The sequence below is a fragment of the Octopus bimaculoides genome, chromosome 16 (assembly GCF_046866305.1).
Source record: "Octopus bimaculoides isolate indiv1 chromosome 16, ASM4686630v1, whole genome shotgun sequence".
NCBI classification, from domain to species: domain Eukaryota; kingdom Metazoa; phylum Mollusca; class Cephalopoda; order Octopoda; family Octopodidae; genus Octopus; species Octopus bimaculoides.
Genome location: NC_142943.1, coordinates 11,425,790 through 11,440,819, shown reverse-complemented (window position 1 = coordinate 11,440,819; position 15,030 = coordinate 11,425,790). Strand labels below are relative to the sequence as shown.

Sequence of the window (15,030 nt, the reverse complement as noted above, 5' to 3'; positions counted from 1 at the left end):
TAAAGATGTTATGTCAGTCTTTATGTACAATCAATAAAAGATTTAGATTTAAAAAAAAAAGAGAATTTAAAATAAACAACATAAAATCAAAAATAAATGTTTGTGTAAACAGCAGCATGTGAAGAAGAAGAAGAAGAAGAAGAAAGAGAAGGTGGCTAGTTGTTGTAATTGTAGTAGTTGTAGTAGTTTTGTCACAAACATGGCGACGTCTGTGTTTGAGTAGGAAACACTAACACATCTTCACTTTTATACAACATCACATGGCATTGCTGCTGTAAAGCAACCAAATTCTTGTCTTTCTTAGAAATCTGTCACTCCATGTACTTACTTATCTTACCAGAAAAAACTCGAGCTAATGAAGGGACCCAGGGAAAAATTCTATGCAGTTACTCGCCCCACTAGAAGACGGCAGCCAAAACTCCTTCGACTTCAAATCCCACCCAACTGTCTTTAAAAGAAAGAAAAAAAAAAACAAAAACAAAGACTGAAAGGATACATCAATAAATGTAGTCCTAGATATACTACATCTGAAAAGAAGAGGTGGGATGGTCATGGCTGGAACAGTTTTAGATCAGGTCTGGCCTGGAGCTAAACAACAACTGTCATAAACTGTTGAAGATTATTGTAAGGTGACTATTTGCATGTTTTGTCCTCTTCAGAGCTATTACCATGTTTATGACTGGTTCTTCTCATCATACTGATTTAAAGACAGTTGTGAATGTGTAGTGCTGTTGATGTGGTAGCAGCAGATTTGCTTGGGTTGGGAGTGGTGGTAGTAGTAGTAGTAGTAGTGGTGGTGGTAATACTATTAGTAGTGAGGAGATGTAGAGGTTTAGGGTTGTGGCGTTTGAGTAGTTGGCGACTTTGTGGTGCTAGGAAATCTGTGGATGGTGACCCCACAGTCTTTTCAGTGGCAACTTGTAAAACTGGTGGATGGCAATGAATATAGTTATGGACAAACAACAACTGGCAGGGCATGAAAGCCCTCCGAGAGATCTATGGACAGCAATGGACCATCAAGTAGCCATCAACTTGTAGAGGTAAGAAGAAATCCATCACCGGATCTAATGGCTTCAGACATCAGTTTGAGTTGTTAGGAAAAGTTGATCTAGGGGTTTTGTAAGGGTTTGATTTGCTGCTTTGAAGGAGACTGGTAGTCTGATAAAATAATTCTTAGAAGTTAAAAAGAAAGGGACATGAAACAGTGACCCTGACGCACACACACACAAATACATATACAAATGCATATACACAGACACATATCTCACATTAGGTATCACTAAATTCGGCTGGAATTGAGCGCCCTTTAAATGCAGAGTCATAGCCTGAACACCATTTTTATCAACTTGACCATGTGTTCTGCTTTAGATCTCATCGGTGGACAAACAAGGTAAGAAAATTAGCCTCCAAAAGAACATTTTCCTCAGAAACCAAACACTTTCACCATAGACCCTTTTTACTCAAAACTCACACAACCCTATGTCTTTCTGTAATTAATTTCAACCCCAAGGTTCTAGGTTTGTTTAAACAGATCTGTTGTAGCAATCGAAAGAATCAGTTTTATCAACTGCACGAAATAAGCTAATCTTTCAACTCCTCAATCAAACATCTCACAAACAGGCTGCTTCATATCTGGCGTTGGCTTCACCCACTCACTCCTGGGTCTGTAATACTGTACAGATTGGAAAGGTATGTTTGTATATGTGGATGTGTTTGTGTGCATATGCTGCTATGCAGGTATGCACATATATACATACTCACACACAAATAATATAAATGCATATTATATATATATGTGTGTGTCTAAGACTGAATGTTTGTGAACCACTGAGAAATTGTTAGAGATTTTTTCAGGCAAAGAGGAACCATGACAAAAGATTAGGGTGGCAGCTGGATGGGAGGGATGCAATGAAGGGTGGGGGAATGTAGGATAAAACGAGGAAATGAAAGAGATTTAAAAAAAAAAAAAATCGCTGATTAGTTTGATGAAGCCAAAATAAAAATAAAGAAAACGAAACGAAAATTGACAATAATATAAAGTTTGGTATAGTTAAATCTTTGGCAGGATCTTTGAGAAGAAACTGAAGGGGGCCCCCCTGATCACCCACCCACCCATCATATCAACTTATCATCTCACGATTCCACCCGTTAAAGGAACCGAGGTAATAAGTGTCAGCACTGTTCTGTGTGTAAGTCATGTCTGTTTGCAGTGTTGGTGTTGGTGGTGCTTGTGTCGAATTGTTGCAAGCTGTAGCTGGAGTTGCTCAGTCGAAATCTGCTCGGTTCAGTAACAGAGTCTTCACAGCTCCGCGACATGACACGGTCATCGTACAACGACAGTCTGTTGCGATTGATCTTTAAGGGAGTCTTAATTCGGTTGCGGATCTTTTCGCTGGGATCTGACGTGGCTTGAGTCTGATTTACAGGCAACTGGGCCGTACTGTCAGGTGGTGGGTTGTTGTGGACTTTGAGGGGAAGGGATGTGGGCCGCTGTGACTTCATATCAGTCAGTTCATTGCAGCTGTTCACAGGGTTAGCTGTTTTGTTTAAATAAGCTGGTGGACATTTTGTGTTGCTGGGTGCATCATCTGCACTGGAATCAGATATATTTCTAACTTGTGCATCGACTGCACCAGTAGGAATATGGCCATTTTGATGAATGGTTGTGGTGTTTGCCACACCCATTTCTGTTAACCCAAGTCTGTCCTGCTCTGCAGTGGTCATCACAGATGAAGACACTGTGTTACTAACTGGGAGCACAACTGTACTGCCATTCTGAAGACATACTTCAGTTTGAACCGGTTGCTGAGGTGAAGCTATCAGGTTGATGTAACCAGACCGATCAGTTGAACGACGACTATTTTTATCTCGGCCATGCTTCCCATCAATACTCTGGCTGCTGCGAGACAGTAAGTTTTTCCCCAGTTGTGTCAACCTACTGGTGAAATCTTTAGGCTTTTTGCATTTGAAGATAGATTTTGGTGTTTTCTCATTGATGGCTAACTTACTGTAAGGTACTCCGTTGCCAGGGACATTGGCAATTTTGGGTCGTACAAGTGGACCATCGCTGTGTACTTGATTTTGTAAGTATTGGATAGGAGCATTGCGATGGTAGTTGAACGTCTCATTGTGGACTAGAGAACTTTCTACATTGTCGGGTCCACTGTCAAAAGGATCGTCATGAAACTGAGAAGTAGGTGCACTTAGAGATTGCTCCTTTTGTTCTTGTTCTCGTTTGGCGCTGGCAGAAATCAGAGTGTTTCCTGACACGGTCAGCTCTTCATCGCTTCTTTTGTGAGTGTTACGTTCGACTGTAGGGTTTCGACCCTGATGTGGCTGAATCACAGTGTTCGTTTTGGCATGGTTAATGTTCAGATATTTCGGTGGGGGGTCTGAATCAGAGGAAGACAATAAAGCAGTGTTTGTGTGCGCTGTTGAAATGTTATCAGGGGTCAACCATGTGTTACGTGGCTGACCATTCACAAGGCTTGTGTTTGGTATTTTGGAGAAATTGTAGCCAATTTGCGTTTCGTTTTCATAGTGTGGTGGTGGATCACTCAATGGAGGACCATGGGGTGCAATGCTGTGGTAGTCTGGAGGAGGGTCAGACTGGGAAGGGCTAAGAGTCAGCATAGTTTCTGTTGTTACGGCAGACATGCTTTTCTCTTGTGGTGTCCAAGAGTTTCTTGCTTGTCCATTTAAAGTATTCTCTCCACTGCTTCCCTGGCTTATCAAAGGGGCCATGCTGTTCTCTGTTGGCAATGAGTTACCATTCTCGGCAGTAACACTAGACGTGGCAAGGTAGCAATTCCTCTGAACTGCAGAAATTCCTGCAGCATCTTCAGACACTGTGATGTGTGTGGAGGTAGAATTCAGAGTTGGTGTCACACCTAGAGAAGATAAAAAAGGTAAAAAGAATGATTCTTAGCATGAGAAGATGCAAAATTCACAGACAAACTTTATACATATATAATTCTAAGATAACACTGCCACCATCAACATCATTATCACCACTATTACATTCATCATCATCATCACCACCACCACCACCATCATCGTCATCATCATCATTGCTTAATGTTAATTTTTTTCATGCTTGCAGAATTTGTTGAGGCAGATTTTTTTTTGGCCAGATGCACTTCCTGTCGTGAACTCTCATTTGTTTGTCCAAGGAAGGTGATGTTTGACCACAGTAGATGAGAAACAAACAACATCATTTGTGTGAGGGTGATGCACATTTGTATTCATAACATGATGACAAGACAAGGGTACACAAAACACACACACACACACTGGTGCCCTTTGTCTTGCAGGTGCTGGCTCCATGTAAAATACACTTGTGCCAATGCTACAAAAATGCACTGGTGCTAGTGGCATGTAAAAAGCACCCAGCACACTCTGTAATGTAGTTGGTGTTATGAAGGGCATCCAGCCATAGAAACCAAGCCAAATCAGACAATTGGGGCCTGGTGCAGCTCCTTGGCTGGCCAGCTCCTCTCACATTGTCCAACACATAACAGTATGGATAGCAGATGTTAAATGATGATGATGATGATGATATATATATATCATCATCATCATCATCATCGTTTAACGTCCACTTTCCATGCTAGCATGGGTTGGACGATTTGACTGAGGACTGGTGGACCAGGTGGCTACACCAGGCTCCAATCTGATTTGGCAGAGTTTCTACAGCTGGATGCCCTTCCTAACACTAACCACTCCGAGAGTGTAGTGGGTGCTTTTACGTGTCACCGGCATGATGGCCAGTCAGGCGGTACTGGCAACGGCCACGCTCAAAATGGTGTATTTTACGTGCCACCTGCACAGGAGCCAGTCCAGCGGCACTGGCAATGATCTCGCTCGAATGTCTTTACACGTGCCACCGGCACAACTGCCAGGAAGGCGACGCTGGGCACAGCAACAACAGTGTGTCACATAAATATAGATGACAAGTTACATCTTTAAGAATGGAATGAGTGCTGACCTTTTAATCGAGAATCATGAGGAGACATTGCAGACAGATCCGAGATTCTTTCAATGACACAAAATGAAGTGAGCCTGGCCTCAGCATCATGATCCCAGCAGTCTTCAATTGTTTCTTTCAAAGTGTGGATAGCCTGCAAAAAAAACAACAAAAAAACCCCACTAGATTAGTAAATAATAATAATAACAATAATAAGGATTTCTTTTACTAGTCACAGGAGCATAGATTAGGTGGGGACATCACAAGGACTAGCAACAATTTGTGTAGGGATTTACATATGAAATGAGGTGAAAGACATGGAAAAGCCTGTGAAATGTGATAAAAATATACAAAGTATATAAATAGGAGAGTATTGTAGTTCGCTTGAAGCATTGTGTATTGTTCGTAAAGAATAAAAAGTTTTGAATGGTACAAAAATGCACTATAATACAAAAAAACGGACTATAGACCTGTTGAAATTTAGTTATCCATAGTCTGATGATATTTCGGAATACAATTCCTTCTTCAGATATTCTTAGATGCAGTCGCTTCAATAATCTATTTTATAGATTCGGCTTCCGAAAAAAGAAAAGCCGTTGGAAAACAGATTATAGCAGCGACTCCATCTCAGAATATCTGAAGAAGGAATTGTATTCCGAAATATCATCGGACTATGGATAACTAAATTTACAACAGGTATATAGTCCATTTTTTGTATTATAGTGCATTGTTGTACCATTCAAAAATTTTTATTCTTTACATAGTATATAAAGTATGTATACATATGAATGATGCAGTCCTCCTAACACAAGAGAAAGTCCAATCAAGGAACCTCACAAACCCAGGATTATCCTGTACCCCAAAGGCACAAGCTTTTTCCCAACTGTTGCTCTCCAATCTATCGGCATATACTTAGAGTTGGGCCATTTACTCTTACCATTTTTGTCATAGTCACCCATCTTTTCACAAATTCACTAGGAGGGAGCACTTTCCTCTCCACCGATGATAATAATAATAATAATATGATAATAATAATAATCTTTTCTTCTATAGGCACAAAGACTGAAATCTAGGAGAGGGAAATAGTCGATTATATTGATCCCCAGTGTTTTACTGGTACTTAATTTATTGAGCCTGAAAGGATGAAAAACTAAGTTGACCTTGGCAGAATTTGAACTCAGAACATAAAGACAGACGAAATACTGCTTAGCATTTTGTCCAGCATGCTAACGATTCTGCCAGCTCATTGCCTTAATTAATAATAATGTTTCAGATTTAGACATGAGGACAGCAGTTTTGAGGGAAGGGGGCTAGTTGATACCATTGATCTGATTTGTGTTTTATTTCATCAACCCTGCAGGGATGAAAGGCAAATTTGACCTTGTGGGGGATCTGAACTCAGAAAGTTATAATTATTTCTGGCAAAGGTACAGGCCAGAAATTTGGGTGAAGAGAAAAAAAAAACAGTTGATTAAATCAGCCCCTGTACTTGACTGGTGCTTTATTTCATTGATCCAGGGGGGATGAAAAGCATAGCTGACTGATTTGAACCCAGAATGTAAATCGCTGTAACTTAATATTGCTGGATTTTCATTTTTGGGATTGGGTCAGAGTTTGTGTTTAATTGATTATATAATATAGAGTTGCAAAAAGTCATCCCAATATAGGAAACCAGTTGTCCAAACACACACACACACACATGAGGTAGACAAAGAGAGGAGAAGGAGGAGGAAGAGAATTTAGTATTAGACAAACAATTTGGGTAAATGTTTTGGTGTTAGGCTAATGGTTGATGATAGAGATAACAGTTGTAGAAATGACACTAACCACGTTTGAGTCTTTCCACATGTCTGGAAGCCATGGGCGTTTCTTGTTTGCTGAAACCAAAATCTGCATCTCTTCAAATGACGGATGAATACCTACTTCGGCTTGATAAGGTAGCATATATTCAGGAACTGGAACCCCTGTTATGAAGTACAGAATATACAGAGTATAACATCCAGCAATAATCACAATGGCTTGGCTATTATTTTAGCCTGCAACATTGCAATTTCTCATTAGTCTCCAATCACATCGCATAGTCATTAGTATAAAAGTATAAGCTACATAATCATCGTTACATCATAGAACCAAGAACAGATCACTATTACACCACATAGTTATCATTAGAATATTGTCACACAAGGTAACATGGTGGAGGTATGTGGCTTAGTGGTTAGGGTATCGGACTCATGATCATAAGATTGTAGATTCAATGCCTGGACCGCATGATGGGTTGTGTTCTTGAGCATAACACTTCGTTTCACATTGCCCAGCATTCCTGATATGGACTAGCATCTTGTCCAGTGGCGAATATATACATTACAGAAACCAGGAAACTAGCTCTACGTATGTGTCAGAAACCAGGAAACTAGCTCTCGTATGTGTCAAAAACTAGGAAACTAGCTCTATGTATGTGTCAGAAACCAGGAAACTAGCTCTATGTATCTATATGGCTCAGGAGGATCTTTATAACAGGGTGCCATGATCCTCTATAGTCATCAAAAGGTCACTCTTACATGACATGGTCATCAGTAGAGAGCACTGTCACACTACATAAGTCATCTGCAAAGTTCTGTCATTCTCCAGTCACAGGAATATTTCTTTTGTGCTTCAAGTCCTAAGCACATCTCAATCATATAAAGGGTTTTTACAATTCTGTCACATCAGTTACCAGTCGGTTTCCATCATGTCCACAAAGTTACAAATGCATTTCTTTCACCTCTTCCAACTACTTAAAATCTTTTGTTACATTTTACAATCAAAAGCCATCGCAACATGTAGGGCAGTACTTCTCAAACTATCTGATATGGAGTACCAGCAGTTTTTTTTTCCCAGTGTGCCAGGGACCAGTAATGATTCTTAGTAATATTAATATATACTGGAAACAATATATATAATGAATATAATAAAAGTTGACAATTTTTTTTTATCTTATATTTACTTTGTAAACAAATAGGTGCAGGAGTGGCTGCGTGGTAAGTAGCTTGCTTACGAACCACATGGTTCCGGGTTCAGTCCCACTGCGTGGCACCTTGGGCAAGTGTCTTCTACTATAGCCTCGGGCCGACCAAAGCCTTGTGAGTGGATTTGGTAGATGGAAACTGAAAGAAGCCCGTCGTATATATGTATATATATATATATGTGTGTGTGTGTCTGTGTTTGTCCCCCCACCATCGCTTGACAACCGATGCTGGTGTGTTTACGTCCCCGTAACTTAGCGGTTCGGCAAAAAGAGACCGATAGAATAAGTACTAGGCTTACAAAGAATATGTCCTGGGGTCGATTTGATTTGACTAAAGGCGGTGCTCCAGTATGGCTGCAGTCAAATGACTGAAACAAGTAAAAGAGTAAAAGAGTAAATACTACAATATAACAAGCATTTTATAACGTTTCTTTCTTTCCTGGAAACTTGCTGCATACCGGCAGCTGATGGCTCGCAGACCGGCACCAGTTTGCAGACCACCGCTTTGAGTAGCACTAATGTAGGGGACCGTGTCACATCATCACATAGGCACTACAAGTCTCCTGTCTGATTACATAGACATTAAAACATTCCTGTCATATCTTGCAAAACTGTGTCGGTTATTTTGTTTATTTTGTTTGTTATCACCTGTCAATAGAGTCCTGTTGTCACATTATATGGATACTAGAGAATTTTTGTCACACTTCCTAATTTGTGACAATCTGTTGTCGTGCTGTGTAGTCAACAATACAAGGACATCAGCAGTCCGACATCATTAGCATACTTCTGTCGTATTAGCTACTGTAAGTATTTTGCAACACCAGCTGACACTTGATATGCTCCAATGCCACCAGTATGCACACACCTGCGCGCACCCCCGCTCCCACATACATACTGCAAGATAGAATAAAAAGTTACCACATACATACATGAACTCAAAAGACTACATACATACAAATACAATAACACACAGTCACAGCCACACACATACAAAAAATAACATGTACTCACTCACACATACAAAAAGTAACACAGACAATTAATAAACACACAAGATTACAAACACACACATTCACTCACACATAATCCGACAGTGAAGAGATGTGCACACACACACACACACACACACACACACACACACACACACATACACACAGAGCATCATATACATGCACAAATAAAACCTGTGCTCTGGTTACCTTGCCAAAGATCAGAACAGCGAGATGCAATTTCCCAGAGAACCAGCCCCAAAGAATAGACGTCTATCTGTTTAAGAGAAGCCTCGCAGTCACGTAAGTTGACAGCACCGTCCAGCAGCTCAGGGGCCATATAACGTACAGTCCCAACCTGCCAATGAAACAAAACAAATGGATTAGATACAATAACGAATGAAAACATTGGGAAAGGAAATTGTGAAGCTGAGTGTTGAAGCAGAATAAACCATATAACAACAACAACCACAACAACAACCACAACCACAACATATGTATGTAATATGTCTGACTTTGTGTGATGAAACTGTACAAGAAAAACGACTAACACATATGTACACTGACTCACACATATACATTACACACACATACACATGCACCCACATATACACATGCACACATATATACATGCACACACCAACTTGTACACACACACCCACACCCACACCCACACTCACATACTGACTCACATATACACACACAAACTCTCACACACAGAGATTCTCACATACTCACACACACATACAAGCCCTGACTCAGGCATACACAAGCATGGCAGTAATTCAGCAGTACAAGAAAAAAGACTAACACATGTATACACTGACTCACACATATACATTACACACATATACACATGCACACATATATATATATGCACACACCAACTTGTACATGCACACACACACACAAACTCACACGCACACATACACTGATTCTCACATACTCACACACACACACTAACTCAGGTATACACAAGCATGGCAGTAATTCAGTTGTCGGATCTAGAATACTTACATCAGTGAGCGAAGACTGCTCAGCACTCTCAGAATAGCCATTCCGAATCAATTTGGAACCCATGGTTGCCATGCAGAATCCCAAGTCTGCCACGACACAACTCAAGTTGGGTCGAATGAGGACATTCCTTGAATTGAAGTCTCGGTGAGCAATGGCAGGTTTCACCTTATCTGAAATGTAAACCAGCAATGATTGAGTTGACAATGCTTATCAATGAGATTAGTTAATCAAACTGATTCATTCATCATCATCATCGTCATCATTTAATGTTCATTTTCCAAGTTGGCATTGGTTGAATGGTGCAACAGGGGCTGGGGGTCAGAGAACTGTGCTATGTTATCACAGCACACATACCACCCGGAATTACACTTTGATATACCTGACTAGTTTAGGGATCCCCAGCCTTTCTCCTCTTCTCTGTACTCTTTGAGCTGTCAGGTAGTTAGAGGGCAGGGGAAGTTTAGTGTTTTGCTTATATATAGCCTTTTATTCTTTTACTTGTTTCAGTCATTTGACTGTGGCCATGCTGGAGCACCGCCTTGAGGAGTGTTAGTCGAACAAATCGACCCCAAGCCTAGTACTTATTCCATCACTCTCTCTTGCTGAACCACTAAGTTACAGGGATGTAAACACACCAACACCAGTTGTCAAGCAGTGATTGTGGTGGGGAGGGGACAAAAACAGACAGGACACACAGACATATACAGCTCCTCTGACCTCGTATGTGTGTTTCATACTTTTGGAAAGACCCTGAATAAAAGTGCAGAGCAAAAATATTGCAGGTTGCATTTGCAACTGCACATTCTGTATGCAGCAGAAACACATGTTGATCATTTTAACTAATTATGCTGGATAGTTGACTGTTAAAATTAAAAGAAAAATTCGAAGATGTACCAGTCTCCATATTCTTTGTAATTGCTTTGGATTTACACTTCATAATCCAATAAAGTGAACCCGGATATACCCATCAGAAGAATTACAATGGGATTGCTGATCCTAAGCGATTCTTGATGCGGTTAGCCGGAATCTGGAGTATACTTGAGAACTCTTATGGTACCCACCTGGATAATATATCCCTTTATACTCATCATAGTGTGTGTGTGTGTGTGTGTGTGTGTGTGTGCGTGCATGTGCCCCCTCTCCTGAACTTGCTGGCCTTGTGCTGAAATTTGAAAACATATATAGTGATGGTAGTGAACAGGTTTAATTAAAAGTGGGTGGCGATAATTATATAACTACTCTGGGATATTGATGTTGATAATGATGATGATGATTTTGACAATGATGAGCATATTTGCTAAGCGAGCAAAAAAAAACACATACACAAATACAATAAACAAAAAACAACAACAACAATACAAGAACAAACTACATCAATGACTTGTGTTGCAACAGATTGTGTGCAATTGCATTTCCTGATGCAATAAAGCATACTGTAATGTACATACCTCCCTTGGTGATGTCCAGATGCAGATGGGCCAAGCCCCGAGTGAGGGAGAGTATGATGCGACACATTTCTGACCAGTCGACAGCGTGCTCCCGTAAGTAATTCATTAGTGTACCATTTGGCACGTAAGAAAGCACAATGCAATATTGGTGCAGCCCTTCACTGTTAACCAGCTCATCTGCACCATAGAACTTGAGTAGGTTGTCAAATTCCATGAACGGCAAAGCATAGATATATTTCTCGTTGTTGTAGAACTGGCGGTGGTTATGGTGGAAAACCTTCACAGCTACAGGCAGACCATTTAGCTTGCCGGACCATACCTCTCCGTATTTTCCCTTTGCGATCACGTCCAGCATCTTCACATTACTAATGTCGATGCCAGGTGGTGCACTTGGTGCCTCTTCCATGATTTCTGGCAGTGGATGCTGCCGTTTCCGGTAGACACAGTATATGCAGAAGCTGAGGATAAATATAAAGCTGCCGGCCCCGAACAAGCATATTATAATGATGAGGATGGTGTTTTCACTGAACTTGTCTATGTCAGGAGGAACTGTAGAGTAAAGAAGAGAGAGAGACATAATTAAGTTGCAGGGAGATAAGTAAACCACACACAGCAAAAGATCTTGCTGTGTGTGTGCTTGTATAGTTTTATATATATATATATATATATATACACACACACACTAATATATATATATATGTAGGTATACACACATACATTTATCTAGGTATATATATATATATATAACATATGGTATAATTATAAACACGGCAAATTTTAGCCATTTCTCCGTAGACTGAGAAAATGATGAACAACCTTAATTGATTTTTGACCCTTATTGGGTTCTCATCAGAGGCTTCTACATCATTCTGACAGTCTCCAGAGAAACAAGCACCCAAACTGTTTCTATACTCAACAAATGCAGAAGTTATTCTATGAAGGAATCCTTAATTTGCATACTGGAAGTGTTTAACACTTTATAAATCCCATACACTCATATATAGGTACACACACACACACACACACATATATATATATATACATACACACACACTACCACATCCATCATAACCACCTGACTAAATCCCCTCTCCCTTACCAATCACACCACCCACCACTCCGTAGTCCCAACTGATACACAGCTACAAGTGCCACAATCATCCATTCCATCACCAGTCACACTAGCACCCCCCCCCCATACCTCCCACCCCCACAGACCTGCATCCAACCTGAAACATAATCGCCATCACAACCACACAGCGGGTGGGGGTCGGGGGTGGGTGGACCTATGACCAACCCCAGACACACAACGCCCCATTCTCACCCCTACCTCCACCACCACCAATCATCTATCTCTCCGCTCAAGGATCTCCCAGCCACTCTGCTCTCATTGCCAATCAGTACTTACCTGTATTTGGTGAAAGGGGAGGAATGCTTATAGATTTGTTTTCGTGTGTGAAATTGGCATTGCACCTATAACCGGAGCAACAGCAGTACATGGGAGTGTCATTCCTTTTGTCAACATTGGCATGGTTTAAGTGAGCGACACATTCATCTTTGCACTTCTCAGATTCAGTGTAACTCCAACAATCTGAAAAAAAGAGAGAAAGAATCAAACTGTAAATATAACTATTACACTGCATTATATATATATAAATATCTATCTGTCTCTCTCTCTCTCTATATATATATGTATATACATATATACACACACACGCATATATATATATATATATATATATATATATATATGCTTTCCAACCACTTGAACATACAGATGTAAAGATCATCTGATTCTTCAACTTGGAAGATTTAGCCTCCAACCAGGCCTTTCATGACATCTTGAAAGCCAGGAACTTTTCAGAATCTCTTGTGTGTGTATGTATATATATATATATATATATATATATATACATGCATGCATGCATGCATGCATACATACATACATACATACAGTTTCCATCTACCAAATCCACCCATAAGGCTTTGTTTGGCCTGAGGGTATAACAGAAGACATTTGCCCAAGATGCCATGCAGGGGGACTGAACCTGGAACCATTTTGTAGGGAAGCAAGCTTCTTACCATGCCTATTTTATACTTGATTTTAAGTGTAAAAGCTGGGGTGTAATTTATACAGGGGGCTAAGCTAAAACTATGAAAGGAAAAAAAGAAAATTTGTATCAAGATTTACCACTAAATTAGGGGTGTGTCTTATACATAAGTGAATGTGGTAATTCAATTTCCATAACCAAGCTCCCACATTGAACATGTAGCTGTGTTACATCAGGTTGAACCGCAAGACAACAAATATGTGAAATGTGCAACACAACAACGTCAACGTTATAACTATCACACTACCAACAAACACACCACACCATCATCAATCAACATTGCACTAGCCACTGTATTGAATCAACTGAACTACCAAAGGTGCCTCTGCATGGTCGTTTGACCTGCTTGAACAGGGGTTTTCAAACTGTGGTCTGCAAGGACAAGACAGGGGGTCCGTGGACAGCAAATACATTTTATGGGCAATTTGATTTTATATATGTTTTTTAATCGAAATCTTTTAATTGACAATAAACCTATTTGTTAAATACTGTTAAATAAATAAATGTAAAAAATATATGTTATTTTAAGCAAATATTTATGTATAAATTTCATAAGCGTTTATAAGGAGGTCCCAAAGGTAAAGCCTGAAATATAAAGGGGTCCGCAAGTCAAAAAGTTTGAAAACCCCTGTGCTAGAAATAACAGCCAAATCTCCAATAGTACACTTTACTGTCTCTGCGGTTGTGTAATCAGCTTTTGATCATATGCATGCTTGATCAGACTTGGGATTATGCAACAGACAGAACAGAGCTTTTGGGTTATAACAACATCAATAGCCGACGACACCACCACCCCTGTCACTGCCGCTGCCGCCACCGGAGTCAATGAGGAAAGCTCTATGTTGGTTGCCTGACCCATTAAAAATAGAAGCCAATTCTCTTTCAAATCGCATCTTATGGTCTAAATAAAAGACATTAGCTGTTAATTTTAGATGCACTGTTTGTGCACCTTCTCCAATAAAGAAACAAAAACATGATGACAGAGATGGGATGGTCACAGGTGGAATGCGTTGTCATCAAAAGTGCGCATGATTAAAGTGACCCAGGGTAAGCAATGACAACCTTAACAGTAAGGATGAGAGAGACTTCTATGTGGCTGCTCGAGTTGCTAGAAATAGCAGCCAAATCTACACAAACCACACTACTGTTTTTTAAAAAAAAATGGGGGAAGAGCATAATGAAGTAGTTTAGAGGGATTACACAAAAAGATGAGATTATCTTCAATGGAAAGCCTCTGATCATAGGATGGAGGTGTGTGTTGGGGGGGGGCGACCTGGGGATCAACAACAAAACAGCTGCAGTAACTACTACCAAATCAACAGCAGAAGGTCAGTGCCATAGCAAGTTTGCAACACATGCAAGCCATTGTATACAATGTTCTTATCTCAGACGACCAGGCGCCAGCAAGGGGCAGCACCAGTGACTAGAATCACAGTGGAGATGATGTGGGTGATGGTGATGGTGCTGATGATAGGAAGGGGTGGTGGTGAAAGTA

At 40.3% G+C, this 15,030-nt stretch overlaps 1 protein-coding gene across 2 annotated transcripts in view; it reads right to left on the bottom strand.

The window, feature by feature from the left end:
- Nucleotides 1-15,030, bottom strand: part of LOC106882102 (uncharacterized) — an 87,246-nt gene continuing 72,216 nt past the window's right edge. For both annotated transcript variants that reach the window (XM_052973934.2, XM_052973935.2), the window contains 7 exons: nt 12,833-13,015; nt 11,425-11,973; nt 9,977-10,146; nt 9,170-9,317; nt 6,794-6,930; nt 4,988-5,120; nt 1-3,890 (listed from right to left, as the gene is read on the bottom strand). In XM_052973934.2, coding sequence (XP_052829894.1) covers nt 2,173-3,890; nt 4,988-5,120; nt 6,794-6,930; nt 9,170-9,317; nt 9,977-10,146; nt 11,425-11,973; nt 12,833-13,015 — 3,038 coding nt within the window. In that variant the 3' untranslated portion in view covers nt 1-2,172. The remainder of the gene's footprint in view (nt 3,891-4,987; nt 5,121-6,793; nt 6,931-9,169; nt 9,318-9,976; nt 10,147-11,424; nt 11,974-12,832; nt 13,016-15,030) is intronic.